The 15,902-nt window shown below is 40.8% G+C and overlaps 1 protein-coding gene across 1 annotated transcript in view; it reads right to left on the bottom strand.

Annotated features, from left to right (window-relative positions):
• LOC145984110 (VWFA and cache domain-containing protein 1) overlaps positions 1-9,832 on the bottom strand; it is a 211,140-nt gene extending 201,308 nt beyond the window's left edge. Inside the window, exon 1 of the mRNA XM_083117535.1 lies at positions 9,175-9,832. Within this exon, the coding sequence (XP_082973661.1) occupies positions 9,175-9,525 (351 nt within the window). The 5' untranslated portion in view covers positions 9,526-9,832. The remainder of the gene's footprint in view (positions 1-9,174) is intronic.
• Between the last annotated feature and the right edge of the window lie 6,070 nt (positions 9,833-15,902).

Below are 15,902 nucleotides of genomic sequence, written 5' to 3'. Positions count from 1 at the left end.
ACCCTCCTAAGCTAACTACAAAAGCATGTATTGAACACAAAATCTTTGAACATTTTGGCAGCAACAATTATATAGAAGTATATGGAAGTGAAAAACCAGTGTCAAGGAAACACATAGTAAGTAATCGATAGAACTCTGCAGTATGTGTAAATCGAAATCGAACCACGTAAAAAATGCATACGTAACATGATGAAATCGCAAACAAATAAAATAAAACTTGGGCCTATGTTTTTTTTCTGTTAAATGTCAATTTCTAACATGATTTGAGAAAAATAGCCTGAAAAAGCCCACTGTGACCTGTACTACATTAATTATTTTGAATATTATAAGCTCTGCTAAAACTTTCTTTACAGGTTTTCTAAAATTTTTGACAATCTTAGAACCTCACAAGTATTTAAAGCAATAATTTACAACATTTTCTGAAAAAAAGTGGGGAAAACTGGGCTTGACCCACCTGGGCCAAGCCTGGAATAAACAGTTCTTACTAATAAAAAGCGGCAAAAAGTATTCCCGAGAAGGCAGGTTTTTACATATGTGGGCCATACTTTGGGCTCAAATACCTCGGCTATTTGTGTTTTCTGTGCACTGGAACCAAATTCATATTACATAAAACATCGAAATCTGTAAAGTCGGAATCACGAACCTTACGACCCTCTGTAAACAAACCGTCTCACTTCGAGTCAAGTATCACTCCGCGTCAGCTGTTCGTGAATGGCGGGGCCATCATATGCTGTTCACTTTCACTTCACCCGACCTTTCATTTTATGTAAGATGAAAAATATATATTCCTATTTTAGCTGATAGATCTACACATTGAAGTTCCATTTATCTGACAATGGGTTAACAGATCACCCTTCCCCCTCCTCTCTCAGTATGACAGACTGCGTCAAAGCAAAATTTACAAGAGATTGAGAATTGTTTCAGTACATTGAAGCCTTTTGGTTATGTTGCTGAACCCTTCCACCAAATTATTACCCAACATTGTTGACATGCAAAGTATTGTTTTCTCCTTTGTGCAACAAATATGTTGCCAGTTTTAGCGGAAGCTAAACAAAGATAAGCCGAGGAATAAAAAGAGATTGTTTATATTTCTTTCCATTTCTCGTGCACTGGAAAACAAGACGCAATAAGCACATTCCCACGTCTCATGCAAGTAATGTATTTTCTTACCTTGATTCAGCTGTTCCTTTTTGTACTGGAAGCATATTCACTGATAGACAATATTAACATCCCTGTGAATGAATGCCGTCTGTCAAATTTGCTTCCCTAAAATCAACTCAATGTGCAACGTTGACTGCTAACATTTGGGAGATCGTCATTATTAACATCTGCCAATATCTGCCCCACAGTGGACAGCTCTTTGATTGAAAAGAATGCACCTTGCGCCATATTGCGCTTATCTCAAAATCTGTGTACTTGTTTATGCGAGCAACAACGTGTTTCTTTGCGGGACACAACTTGACCGGTTATTTTCCTTTCTTTCATCACACCAAAACCACAAGATGCAGCAGACACACAACTACATTTGGGTACTAACTTCACTGCTTTCCCTGGATACCACCTCACATAAATGTTAAGAACAACCTGCTCCTCACCACTTTTTGAACGGCATGTTACCAAAAGAAACTCTGAGAGCACGGAGACCTTCCTGCATGCATGGAAGTCGCCATGTTCGAAACTGGCGCTATTTTCTTGCTCACTATGTGATCAGTTGCAATTTATATAATCATCACGTATTATTATTATAAACAGAAGCCTTTAATGAAAATGTTTAACCCAATGTAACTTACAGGTTTTTCTTGCATTAGCGTACTTTTATGGAACGGACTACATGCTGTGGAAGAAATATATTTATGACTGACACATTTTAAAGAAGTAACATCTGTGAATTTCTTTTTCACAGTGTATAATATAATTAATAATTTTATTTCTGTTCAGTAGACTTTTAATAGTCTTTGTTCTTGGGTGACGTTAATAAACGTTTCTGTCATTTTTATTCAACCGTGATGATGTGGATGTGCGGTGATGATATGAAATATATAAATATATTTAAGAATAATTTTTAAAATACATTATTATTTTAACGTACTTGTGTTTATTATAAAGCTAAGTGAAAGAGAATGTAGCGTAGCGACATTCTTTAATTGTTTATTATCATGGACTTCCGCCTTTTGCAGGTGCTTTTTTTTTTCCAAAAGGATGTTAAGTAAATTATTCCGCAGGGCAGGGCACATTTTTTAAAACAAAAACAATACTATCCCTTTAAAAAAATGAATGCGCCAATTTAAAGTAATCTTGTTCCAGTGCCAGCCTGCACTGCTCTAAAATGCAAAGTTCTGTGATTTGAAGAAGATTGTGTGTATGGTGTGTGAAATACATACTTTATACATTGATATTTATTTCCTCTGGGACGAGCATGGGTCCAAGGGTGACCTCAGGATTTTTCTCAAGGGACCAGCAGCTTCAGTCGTAATTCTTTACAAATCATAAAATTGAAATAACAATACCTACATTACTACTAATTTGGGAAACAACATTTTAACAGTGTGTAACTAGAATATACATCTCCTAATTGTAAATATCTCCATCGCATAACCTGACTTTGCTTTTGCTGCCATTAAAAAAACATTCTATGGCACCCTCTTTTTTTGCCTCCTCTCGTACTGCTCGCTACAGGCCTGTCTTCATTCCTCCCCCAACATGCCGCTGGGCGATGCAGTGACCATAGCCAGAGGAGGGCTGGCTGCTGACCCCCAAGAAGCACGAAAAGATGTGGCAATGATTCGACTGTGATACACGTTGACATTTTGGCAGGAAGAGGGGTGAGGTAAGGTCGCGAAGATGTGGTGAACAGAATATGCATCGTGCACCGCGTGGACTTGAGGGGTAGAGTGGAGCAGACCATGGCCCAACCGTGGCTCCTTGCTTGTGACCGGAAAAAACTCCGTTCTCACCATTGTGAACTGCTCTCGCGCGTTTCACCATCCAGTCTATGTTGACCAAAGAATGCGATAAATGCACTCCGGAGCGTTAGTTGACGTGGTAGTAACGTTCGTTCCGTTTACCTCATTCTTTTTGGTTCGGTGGTAGTTGCTTGTGAGTGAAGTGGTTTTATTTAGTTCAATTACTGCTATGGAGAAGAAGCAAACAAACATATGATCCTTTTTCGTTACGGGTGATGTATCAAAATCAGCTAGTAGCAGTGTTCAGCTTACCTCATCTCCCAGCTGTGCTAAAGTGGTAAAAGGAAATGTGATAGCGATTCAGTGTCATTTCCAGTTAAAAGGAAATTTAATAAAGAGTGGTTAAACCATTTTGAGTGGCTGTTGCATGACGAGGCAACAAATCTCGCATCTTTCAAATATTGTAAACAGGTGCCTACCAGTAACGTTGATAAAAAATGGGGCAATGGGTTTTCTGTACCTTTTAAAAAGGAGTCATTTTTAAAGCATAGTCAGAGTAAAGTCCATAGTAAAAATGTCAGTGCAAAGGCAAAAGAATGCCCGACAGAAACACAGATGGCAAAATGCATTAAAAAAATGGATCACCAGATGTTTTCTCATCTTACAAATTTATTTAATGTAGCATACTTTGTAGCTAAACATGAGAAACCATTTAAAGATATTGTAGATCTGTTGTGTTAGGCAGGAAAATTAAGTGCGAGTGTTCTACCTAAGTATGGCAATGAAAAGTAATGCAGAGAATATATTCATTTCATAGCTGAAACTTTGAAGTTAGATCTAGTGGAGAAAATAAAGAAAAGCACATACATCAGCCTTCTGATTGATGGATCCACAGATAGATCATCAGTCGAGCATGCAAATGTGTATGTTCGATACGTGGATGCAAATGATGGTCACATCAAAGAGGACATTTTAGGAGTAACAGAGCTCCCGAACTCTACTTCTGCTGGTTACTTCACTGCCGTAACTGATTATTTAGATAAGGCAATACGTTCAAATAAATACAGAAACAAGTGTTACATTGTAGGCTAGGGTACTGATGGTGCAAATGAAAGCTATTTGTAATAAAATGATAAAATATTCACTGCCTTGCACACCGTTTGCAGTTAGCTATGTGAGATGCGTGTGGTGAAGTTGAATATCTTAGAGCATTTGATTCCGTGATTAGGAATATTTTTAAGTTTCATCATGGCTCTGCTAAAAGACTTCACCTCTCGAGAAATGGCAGAAGTTATTGGAGACGAAATTCTAAAACTGAGTGATATCCACACTATTGGGTGGTTAGTCAGCAAGGAAAGTGCTGTAAGAGCTCTGTTGCAATCATGGAAAGCTGTTGTGACCTATCTTGAACAGGTGGCCCATGGAAAAGACAATGATCGCGCTAAAGCTAAAGCTTGAAGCAATTTAAATTTGTTAAGCTTCTGTACTTCCTTTTGGATTTCTACAGGAAATTGAACCCTTTAAGTTTGGCACTACAAAATAAGAATCTTTTGATTTCATCTCTGAAAATAAGAATTGAACACTGTATTTCAGTTTTGGCTGACCTGGAATCTAATGTTGGACCAAGCGAACAAGATTTCTCGGACCATGTATCCATTTCAGGGTAGATCAGGGATGTGCAGCTCACAAACATTCAAAATGGAGAACAAGAGTTTCAGAATGTTAGAGGAAACTTAATTAACAATGCGAAGGTGTACATCACAGAAAGATTGCAATCTATATCAACAGATGTGATTGCATCTCTGCATGTTTCGACACCTTGGGTTGGCCTCCCAAAGAAAATATTCTTCAGTTTGGGATAGAAGAAATAAAGAAGCTCTACATGTACTTGAACCCGGGCCTTTATAATGAGAAAATGGATGTTCGGTAACAGTTTCATACGTTGGAGACACATTTCTTCAATTTTACACAAGAAACTACTTACGGAAATGAGTTTCTCCAAGGTTTTCAATGTCCATCGATGTATTTTCTTTCATCATGGAATATATTTGACCAGGAAATCATGTATTTTTCAAGAGCAATATATCATCGACGCACAATTGCCATTGCTTTCATTTGCCTGCCCTACGACAACCAGATGCTGCGTACGTTTGATGACGTAAGCCCCTGTCAGTGTTTCAACCCCCTATTTTTTTTACTATGCTTGCCTAACGTAACCAAACCTAACCTAACCTTATTGGAAATGGTTTGTGGGGCTATCCATGAATGGTTTGTGGGGCTATCCGTGTATGGTTCGTGGGCCTATCCGTCAGCTACCCGGGCTATACATCAGCTACCCATGCATAATGTATAATTTCCGCAGGTGACGAACAAGATAGTAGGTATCATTCGGTGAAAGTTGAAACACTGCATACCCACAACGTGAGTCAAGATGTGCCTGCCATAATGTGTGTTATGGAAGCGAAGAAAGGAATAAAAAAAAGCACTCAGAATGTGAAAAATTGTGATCGTTTTCGTGTAAAAAGCATAATGGCACCTTGAACTATGTCCCGCAATACACAGTACAAACCATGCGAAACACAAAATATCAGATTTAAAGTGTCTCCGATCTATGAAACTGTTACCTGGATGTTCTATTAGCAGAGTGGGCAGAATACAAACTTTTGTTTCCTTCTCTGACTTTGAATCAGACGCTGGAGAAGATTCTGTTCAGCAAGATTCTCCAATTTGCTCCAGATTTTGACATTTTGTGCTGTTCTACCAGTGAGCACAGCATCATGTGAGAGACTACTTACAGGAACTGTCTGAAGACTGAGACACTAGATCATTTGCTCTGAGTTTCTGTAAATGGACACCCCTTGTCAGAGTTTGACCCAGCAGCTGCGATTGATAAGTGGTAAGAACGACAGCGCACAACAAACATTAATTCCTAAGGTATGTTATTTTTAATAATTGCTCATATTTTTATTATTTATCAATATAAAATAGTGGCGCCCAAAGATTTTAGACTGGCGACTGACTTCAAACTTGAAATTTCATGCCCTGCCCTATATTACAATAGAAGTTGTATATTCTAATGAAACATTCTAGTTTTGAAATACATATATACTCCAATACCAACTAGTCAATTAAATTACACAAACTTCACAACATTCGAAGTGCAAAAATTGTGGTGTTTACATTAACATTAAGTTAACATATTATATTTATATTTCATTGATACTTCTTTGCTCCTAAAATAGTTATTGCAAAATTTACTTTGAAGTCCATGAAGAACTAATTACAATTCATAACTTATATATGATTACAACACTAGCAGATTAATTTACGGCGAAGCTACCCACAGCACAGTCTATTTGTTACAGCCAGCCAACAAACCAGAGAGTACATACGTGGCTGTTCAGTGTTTAGTTTACTTCAAAATAAAATAGTATTTGCGCCTGTTGTGAAAGTAAAATAACAGTTTCTCAGTGGGAAATTTAGACATACGAACTATTTATTTAAAACAATAATAATTTGTAGAATCTTCACTCAACAAACGAAATATTCGCCCCAATCATTAAGGCCAGCTGTAGACGAAAGCACTTCCTTTATCATTTTTCCTAGCATAAATGCTATGTAAAAGCTTCCAAAAATGTTATAGCAGATAGTACTTTACACACAATGCAAGAATTTCATGTAACTTTTCGGCTAGCTTTTGCAATTACAATGTATAACATATACAGCATGAAAGGAACATCGAGTTACACCATCTATGTTGAATGCACAGTGTTCACATTTGAAACAACTAAAGTATTCTTTCATACATGTACAGTAAACATTGTAAAGTATGTATTTAAGCAGCGCCATTGTTTTGTACCTAATAACGTTTAACACAAAACGTTATTCCCCTCAGTTGAAAAATTATCAGCTTTTAAAAATGTGAAGTGATACATTGTTTACATCTCACGCGGCTGCTATTACAACTGCACTCATTACCTAGAGGTCGCTTCTGATTGGTTATGTTTCCTACTTCAGCTGCTAGTGTGCGGTAACGGTTCCGATTGTTTTATGATTTCTCCTAGCACAAAGACTAATTATCGTAGAATTTTGGAAATCATTGTCACATGAAATTTGAACCTTCCTTAAAGTAATGAGCAATGTTTGGACTCGAAAAAAGTTATTTATGTTGAAAAAAAAAAACTTGAAAATTACCTTATGCACATCTCATGGACAAGATATTCTTTGTCGGCAAGCGACAGTAAATATCGTAGAAGCATGGGAATGTATGTAGAAATAAATGGGAACATTAGTAGAATGCATTGAATGCATTTAGGGACTTTTTTTAATGCCAAGAGAACCAAACCTAAAGTAATCGCTAAAACTCCGCAGTATGTGTTAACAAACGTACATCAAAATCGAACCATGTAAAAATTGCATTCGTAGCATGATGAAATTGCAATAAAACAAAAGGAACTTGGGCCACATTAACTTTCCAGTGAAGGGGTAACAGCCCCCTTTCCTTGCCTCAACTACATGAAAACATTATTTAAGATTTTATGCTCTAAAAATTTGCTTCAATGATATTTTGAAGAGTCTTAATATTTTGAAAAATATAAAATTCGGTAGCCATTTTTTTAAAAAATCAGGGTACTAATCTGATATTCCCCGGACAGATTTCTTCATTTTTACCGAAGAAACTACTTACGGTAATAAGTTCCTGTAGCATTGTCTAACATCTGGAAGTGTTTTGTGTGATGTGGGAATGTTTTATAGCTGAAATTCATGTTCTTTGTTGAAAATTAATTCTCCGATGGACAATAGCATTTGGCGCATACACCTTCGTACATCATCACGCATCGTGATTGTGTTTTGTTCACGTTCATTGGGTATCCAGTGTTCAGTGTTTCGAACTGTCTGTGTTTGCAACGAAAGTTAGAAACATGACGTGTCGTGGATGTGTGGTGAAATTCAGGTAAGGTTTCCGTATCCTGGAAACGGATTTCTTCAAATTTAAAAGTTTGGGGCTCATTTGGGGGCAGGTGACTCCGGCCAATTTCTAACATGCCTTAACAGGGACTCTATAGAGAAAGCCGGGTAGCCGGAGCAGAGGCGGGGCTGCGGTAGGTCAATTACCCCAGGGGCGGAGCCCGGAATCTGTGGAAAATTTGGACTGAAAAATATGTAACAAAAATAATTTTTTAGTTTAAATTTCCCACCGAATTCCGGGACGGAGAGCCCCAAAAACCATTCACGGATAACGCCACGAAACATTAAAATTTTCTTCGTAAAACAATGCGAAAAGGTTTTTTTTAAAAAAAAATAGATCAGATGAGCTTTGTTCATGGGTATTTCTTGGGTTCTGAAGGTTGAAACACTGCATAACGAATGAAAATCGACAAAACACAAGCACGACGTGCGATTATGTAGGCAAGCAAAAAGACTATGAGAAAGAAGAACTCGTAACGTGAAAAATTGCAACTTTGATTAAAAAAATGTGAATACACATTAAAGAATGTTCCACGAAGCAGATAGGCAAGTACAAATGTCAAAAATTAACAAAACGAAAAAGTTATGTGTCCGGGGAATACTAGATTTTTACCAAAATCAGAATTGTCATATTTTCAGAAGGAATGAAAAAAGCCATTAACTTTATTTCTTAATAAGTTAGATCATGTATCAAAGTTCATTTTAAAAATACTTGTGTTGTGTTGCACCTTTCTCTTTCAATGAAAATTCAAATTTAAGTAAACCTTGTTTGCAGCACAAAAAAATCTGATAGTATCATTTCATTAATTTATTGATGTACTAAAATATGAATGTGACATGCTGTAATATTATTTTTCTGAAATCCTTATTGTTTGGTAAACCTTGTTGTGAAATTTAAAAAAAAGATTGAATAATTTATAAGGGAGATAGAATTGTTTTTCAAAGACAGTGTAGCTCACACTTGGGAGGCCCTGGGAACGGACGAAATTAGGAATCTCCGAAAGTCTGGCGGGCTATAAAAATGAAACCAGACGAGTTGGGCAAAAAAATGTGGTTTCTCACCACCATGGAAGGATTAAATGTGCAGTTTCATCAAATCTGAGATCATGGGTTACAAACCCCCCTCCCCCTTTTTTTGTTCAATTGGCATGGGATAGCCCTTGTACAAAACTGTGGGAATATGATGAGGAAAAAAAAAAGAATAAAAGCATTCAAATGGTAAGTACGGACGATCACTTCACAGTGATACATTCTAACACGTGAAACTAACAGCAATCTTCAAAAGTACTTTGTACTCAATTACCTGCATTACTGTCACTCCTAATTCATTGTTGCTAGCTTCACGAAGGCTGGAAGAAATTATTTTGGCGACGTTCAACATTTGACTTGTTTGCATTACTTCAACCGGCAAACTTGTTTTCACATTTCCCAATATGCCGGACTTTATTTCCTTTGAAAGCTTTGTCTCATTTGGGTAAAAGAATGGTTTAGAACCATTAGTCGAAGAAAAACGATATGCACCATGCACATGACACAATAACGTCAACAACAACACACACTCAAAAACATCACATAATTTTGCATCAACAACACTCAGCAGCTCCGCCATAATGACAAATTTTAGCCAATATGTAAGTTTTGGCTTATTATTCATGGTTTAATTTTCCACACAAACATTTTGTGAAAGTATTTCCAAGTATCACGAGTTCATTCTGAATGCACTCTTCCACTACAGCGAAATAGAAACTTCCGTAGACACACTTCTCACAATATCTGCTACGAGCACCCATTGTGATTAAAATCAGTGTTTGCAGACAACTACGAAAATTAGTCTAAAACGCCCAAAATCCCTAGAATTCTCGGGACAGCTCACGGCCATCGACAGCTATAAAACGGCACACCTTCTTCTTCTTGGTTATGTCCCTTATCACCTGAACTGGGGCGATCTTGGACAACGGTACTGAAGGGTTGGACAGACCATGTCTGACAACCCGCACTAAGAGATCTGTTCCAAGTCCCTCATCTGCTTATTCCAAGATCCTTATCCATCCGCTCCCGGCGGACACGCTCCGGAGGTCTGCTTGCTTTTCGATGTTCACTCGGCCTTCAGGGTAGGCAATGTTGATCAATAAATGTGTGTTTACAACCTGGTGTTGTGTTTACGGAGGAATCCGTATAGAAACCACAGGACTGCAGGACTGGGGTTGTGTAGTAAAGTCGAAATGGACAAAGGGAATGGTGTTCCTATTCTAGCCAGGCACTGATAAAGTGTGGTTCGTGCTTGCTCGCGTAACGGGCACTGGAAAAAGATATGATTGATAGTTTGGATATCGGCGCCGCAGCCGCACGAAGGATTGGGTGCTAACTGTAATCTCGCCAGGTGTTGTCGTGTTTGTACATGGCCTGTGCGTAGGCGAAGTGCAAGTGTTATTACTTCTCTGGGCAAGTTCAGAGAACGGAACCAGGGGTTCCTGGTGCCGAGTTGTGCTACCCCTTTGTAGGTGGTGGTTTGGGCTAGTTCTTGAACAGACCAAGCATCCCAATTTGATTGGATTTTTTTTCGTACGCGTGGGAGTAGGTCGGTGTATGGCAATCGCAGTTGTATTACTTGCTCTGCCTCTCGAGCCCTTTTCGCGTAGGCGTCTACTCGATCTTGGAGGACGTTTAGGTCGCTATGTCCTTTGATAAATGTAAACGTCACCCTGCGGCTAGTGTTGCCCACGAGACGACACTTTGGCCTGTCTCGTCTCGTGGAAATGCTGTGAAATGCTGTCTCGTCTCGAAAATATTCGTTTGTCAAAGGGACACATGATCAATCTCGTCTCGTCTCGAATTTTTAAAAGCCTGTCCCGTCTCGTCCCGTGGGCAACACTACCTGCGGCCCTGGGAACAGATTTTTGAGACTTGTTGTAGTATTAAGAAAATGAAGACAGTCATTCGGTAAGACGCTGCTCCCGTACGTGCTAGGGTTTGGAGGACGCTGAGTGCGTCCGTCAGAATAAGAGTGTGTGGGTATCCCTGGGTGTGGGCGTAAATCAAGGCGCGAAATATGGCATAACTTTCCGCCGAAAATATGGACGTGTCGGATGGCAATCGATATTGATGGACGTCATCCGTCTCCACTGCATAGTAAGCGCAGCCCACTTCATTGCCGCTCTTGGATCCATCGGTGTAAATAAAATTCGCCGTGGGCCATCGTTCCCGATAGGAATGATGTGGTCCTCTATCTATATAATGAATTTCCGGGGGTGTGACTGGTGGGCCTGACAGCTGGTATAGCAAGGGTTGTGTGAATGTAAACGATTTGTGATAGGCCTCCCGGTCTATGTCATAGCAATGCAGGAAGTAATATGAAGGATCGTCTGCTGTGAGAACCTGAGCGGTTTCCCATTGTCGCTGTATTGCAAATGCCTTGTTGAATGGGTGCACGTGATTTTCCCATGTTTTTAATAAGAATTGGGTGGTAAGCGATTGACGTCGGTGCATGAGTGAAACTTCGTGGCTTTCCAGATAGACGCTAATGTTGGGACTTGATTTCATTGTGCCGAGACAAATTCGTAACGATTGACGTTGCAAGGTATCCAATCGTTGTAGCTGCTTGACGTGTGCCCCGCCGTATGCGGCCGCTGCGTAATCAAAGAGCGACCGAAAACAATGTTTGTAGAATAAAAGCATCACATAGGGGTGACTCCCCCAGCGAGTAGTAGCAAGACATCTTAAAATGTTATTGATTTGGCGTCCTTTTTGTGCAAGGTAGTTGATATGTACGTGCCAATTTAATTTTCGATCAAACCGGACCCCCAAATATGTGCCGGTTTCTACGATTGGTATGTCCCCGATCTGTGTTATGGTGTTTGGATAACAAGATCGATGTCGTAAGTTAAATAGGATGATATGAGATTTGGTACGAGAAATTGTCAAACCCAAGTTGCGAAATTTATTGTCTAAGTTACTAAGGAGGTGTTGAGTGGCCAGTAAGCCCTGTGTGGCATCGGGAGTGGTTAAATAAAAGCAAAAATCATCGGCAAATTGAAGGATTTGGAATTGCCCTAGCATCGGTGTGTCTAATCGTTGCGTGTAAATATTAAAAAGTAATGGGCTGAGTGCGGATCCCTGCGGTAACCCGTGACTTTGTAGTCGGGGGCCAGCCAGTCTGTCCTGAAACCAATAGACTGAATTGCGCGCATGATATAATTGCCATACAATGTGTGCGAGATTGGGGTGGATATGAAGTTGGGCGATGTGTGTGCAGAGGAGATCTATGGGTACGGAGTCGTATGCTTTTTCAATATCTAGAAAAATACCGAAACAGTAATCGCGTGTTACCTGACTATTCTGTACGGCCACTGTTAGTGTTGTGATACCGTCTTGGCTGCCCAATCCCAGCCTAAAGCCCATTTGAGTAGGGCGAAAGTATTTTCTTTTCTCTAAGTTCCAAGTAATTCTGGAATGTAGGGTTTTCTCGAATAATTTCGCTAGGACTGGTATAAGGACAATTGGTCTATAAGATTTAGCTTCATTCTTGGGTTTGTTGGGTTTGGGAATGGGAATGACGAGATGTTTTGTCCAGTCCACCGGGACCTGTTTGCCGCGGTATATATTGTTGTATATGTTGGCTATGATTTCCAGGCCAAAGTCGGGTATATTACGAAGTATTTCGTATGTAATTCCATCGTAGCCAGGAGCAGTATTTTTAACTGATTGAAGGAGGGATCGTAGTTCCGAAATTGTTACTGCGGGAAATTCTGGTGTGAAGTTGTCATCGGGGGGTGTGCGAGAAATAGGTCGCGAGGTCACGAAAGGTGGTGTAATTATATCCATGAATTCCGCTTCCCACTCTCGTGTGAGATTGTTTTGTTTGACTATGTGAGGTTTGCGAAAGTTGTTAAATTTTCGCCAAATTGTTCCAATGGTTTCACGGCGATCGAGTGATTGACAGAAACGTTTCCACGCTTCCCGTTTCGCTTTCAAATATGTTTTTTGTGCTTGTGCTTGTAATCTTTTGAGCTCGATCCACTTGTCTTGTGTTGGGGCCCGACCGTAATTTTTCCACCGGAATTTTTTCAATTTTTTTATTTGTGCGCAAGTGCTGTTCCACCATCGAATATCGGGATATGTTTCGCGTTTGATGAATGATTGGCGCTGCCCACAGATATCTAGAGTGGTAGTTAGCGAGGTGATAAGTTGCGCATAAGATATTTTGGATTCGGAAAAATCATCGTCGTGGTGATATTGAGACTCGAAAGTTGATGCGAATAAATCCCACTTAATTGTGGCTGTCCGCCATCTTTTCACCGGAACTTTGTTACGTTGTGGTACTGGAGTATGCGGGAGGCTCTGAGTATTGAGCAGAAAGATTGGGTTATGATCACTGCCCCGAAGGTCAGGATCTTTATACCAGTAAAAGTGAGTAAATAATTCCTGGGAGGAAATGGTGAGATCGATGCTGGATGGCCGATTGCCATTTCTCGGGTAGTGCGTGGGCGTGTTGTCATTATATACTATAAAATCTTGTTGTTGAATCCAGGTTCGTACTGCGGTCCCGAGGCGATCTTCTTTGTCCCCTCCCCCCCCCCATAAGGGTGAGTGGGCGTTGAAATCACCCATAAGGATGATGGGGCTCGGTAAGGCGTTCACAAGTTCTTGTAAATTGACTGGCGTGATACGTTGGGAATTATGGTGCGATGGGACATATATGGAGACTATTGTTATGTGTAAATGCCAGGCCCGGACGCGAACTGCGGAAATATCTACATGAAAGTCTTTAATTAACGTTAATCGAGGTGGAATTTGTACAGGTGCGTGAAATACGCTTTCGTGCACAAAGAGTACGGTACCGGTATTCGTATTGGGGGAACCATACATATTGTAGTGTCCAACCCGATAACTTTCTGAATGCGTTCCTTTTACTTCTTGAAGGCAAAGGATCTTTGGACGATAGTCCGTTATGAGATCCAGTAGTTCCAATTTTCGCGCGGAAAAGCTGTTTACATTCCATTGTAATATATTCATGTTGTCGATAGGGAAAAAGACCGAAAAAGATCTAAAGGTGAAAATTTGGTTGAAGACTATATGTGTTAGGAACACCTGGGTGTCAAAGGATAGGTAATCAACCTGCTAGTATTGATAACAGATGGGTTGTGAGCGCTTGAATTCGCTGGATGAGCTTCGTTTGTTCTCGTATATTTGATATTTGTTGCACGGATGCCCATAAGGTCGGTATGAGTTCCAATAGTGATTTGTAGATCATGTGGTGGTCGGAGTGCTGAGCTTGCAGTGTTTCCGAAGGCGGCGATGAGACCGTGTCCGGGGGATCCCTCCGGGTCGGGTGAGCGTTACGCCCAATGGGGGAGAAGGGGTAAATTCTTCGTCCGATGTCGATGAACTAGATGTTGATTTTGTTTTTTCAACTGTGGGTCTTGGTGACGTTACTTGTAGCTCTGCATGCTGCTCCATCGTGGTGGAATGGGGCACGGGGGGAGTAAGCTTTCCTGTCCAGCGGCGGGGATGAGTTTTGTTTTTTGGACGAACTGTCGCCACTGCCTGAGGCTTGTCGGTCAGTCGACCGCTTGGGGTGGGAGGTTCGGAAGCAAAATGATTCTGTAATGTGTGAAAGGGGTTATCCCATACGCCAAGTTGACGTGCTCCGTTCGATGGGGTCGGTATTGGTGTGGGGGGTAATTTGGGAAAGTCACGTTTGTTTAGTATGGGATTCAATATATCTTCCCGTGTTAAGGGCGGGTGGAAGTTGCCAAGAAGTTTGGCCTTTGCTTCATAGTAGGAAATATTTTCTTCCGCCATGCGAGTTTGAATTGTTTGTTCTCTTTGCCAGATATCGCATTTCCGGTCACGTGCCCCATGGGGGCCCTTGCAATTGCTGCAATGAGGGGGGTTGGAGCATCCTTCCCCGTGTCGTTCTTGGCCGCAATTTACGCATTGGGGTTTGGACCTGCATTGGGCCTGGGAGTGATTATATCGGAAACAAGCAGAGCATTGTAAGACCGATCTGACGCGCGGTTTGACTGTTAATATTTCCCTGTTTATCAACACTTTTTCGGGCAAATGTTTGCCGTGGAAGGTGAGGCAAATCAACTCTGTGTCCACGAGTTTAAAAGTGCCATCTCCTTGCCAGATTTTTTTCTTTAGTCATTTGGCGCACGTAACCCGAAAGGGTGAATCGATGCCATCGAGGATATCCTGTTCCGTCACGTCATGTTCAATTCCATACACTAGCCCTTCCCTTTGGATCAAGCTATGCGGTATTTTTGCTCGGACCCCAAGGGAGTCCAAAAAGTTACTGTTCCTAACGAAAGCGTTTGCGTGGTCTGCTGTTTGGAAAGTGGCCCGTACCCTGTTTTTCCCACATTTTTCCACTAGGCACACGGGAATGTCTGCCTTCCGGAATTTGTTACCTAGGCTACCAGTTGACAGTTTACCGATGTTTTGGTTCTGCCCTTCTAATAGGACCACATAGGGGCCGGTGACTTCGGCCGAATACCAAAGATTTGGGGGTCGTTGTTCCGGGTGGGAGTGGCGAAACATTTTCTCTTGATTGCGATCTGCTTCACTCACCTCGTCCAGAGTCCTTTTACCTGAGCGGTGCACAGAGTCAATCATTGATACGTCATCATCATGTTGGGTTAATGTAAACTCTGTTGTGGCAAGGTCAACTAATCCTTCCGCTGCCGTCCTCTCCCTCGGGTCCAACATGTCTGCATCCTGGGTGGGAACCGGCTGCCCGCCGGATTCCACGGTGATCTAATGGGTCGATGGCAAGATTGAACACTAATGTGAAATGGACACCAATCGATGCACTACTCGCTATGTAAGATTAACGGTGATGATAAGTACAAAGAAATTGAACCAATCACTCGCGAATTGCTGCTCCTTCGGATATGTATCGCTTTTCCTAGTGAACCTATCTCCACGAGCGCTCGTACGCGAAACACAACAGTTGAAAAAAAAAACGGCACACCATTGGTTTCATTAATGAGCAATATTACATAACCAGAAAAAAAGAAGAAAAACAGG

Source organism: Lepisma saccharinum, chromosome 2 (genome assembly GCF_977018435.1).
Source record: "Lepisma saccharinum chromosome 2, izLepSacc3.1, whole genome shotgun sequence".
NCBI classification, from domain to species: Eukaryota; Metazoa; Arthropoda; class Insecta; order Zygentoma; family Lepismatidae; genus Lepisma; species Lepisma saccharinum.
Note: the sequence above shows the minus strand (reverse complement) of the source record. Positions and strands in the feature narration are given on the sequence as shown.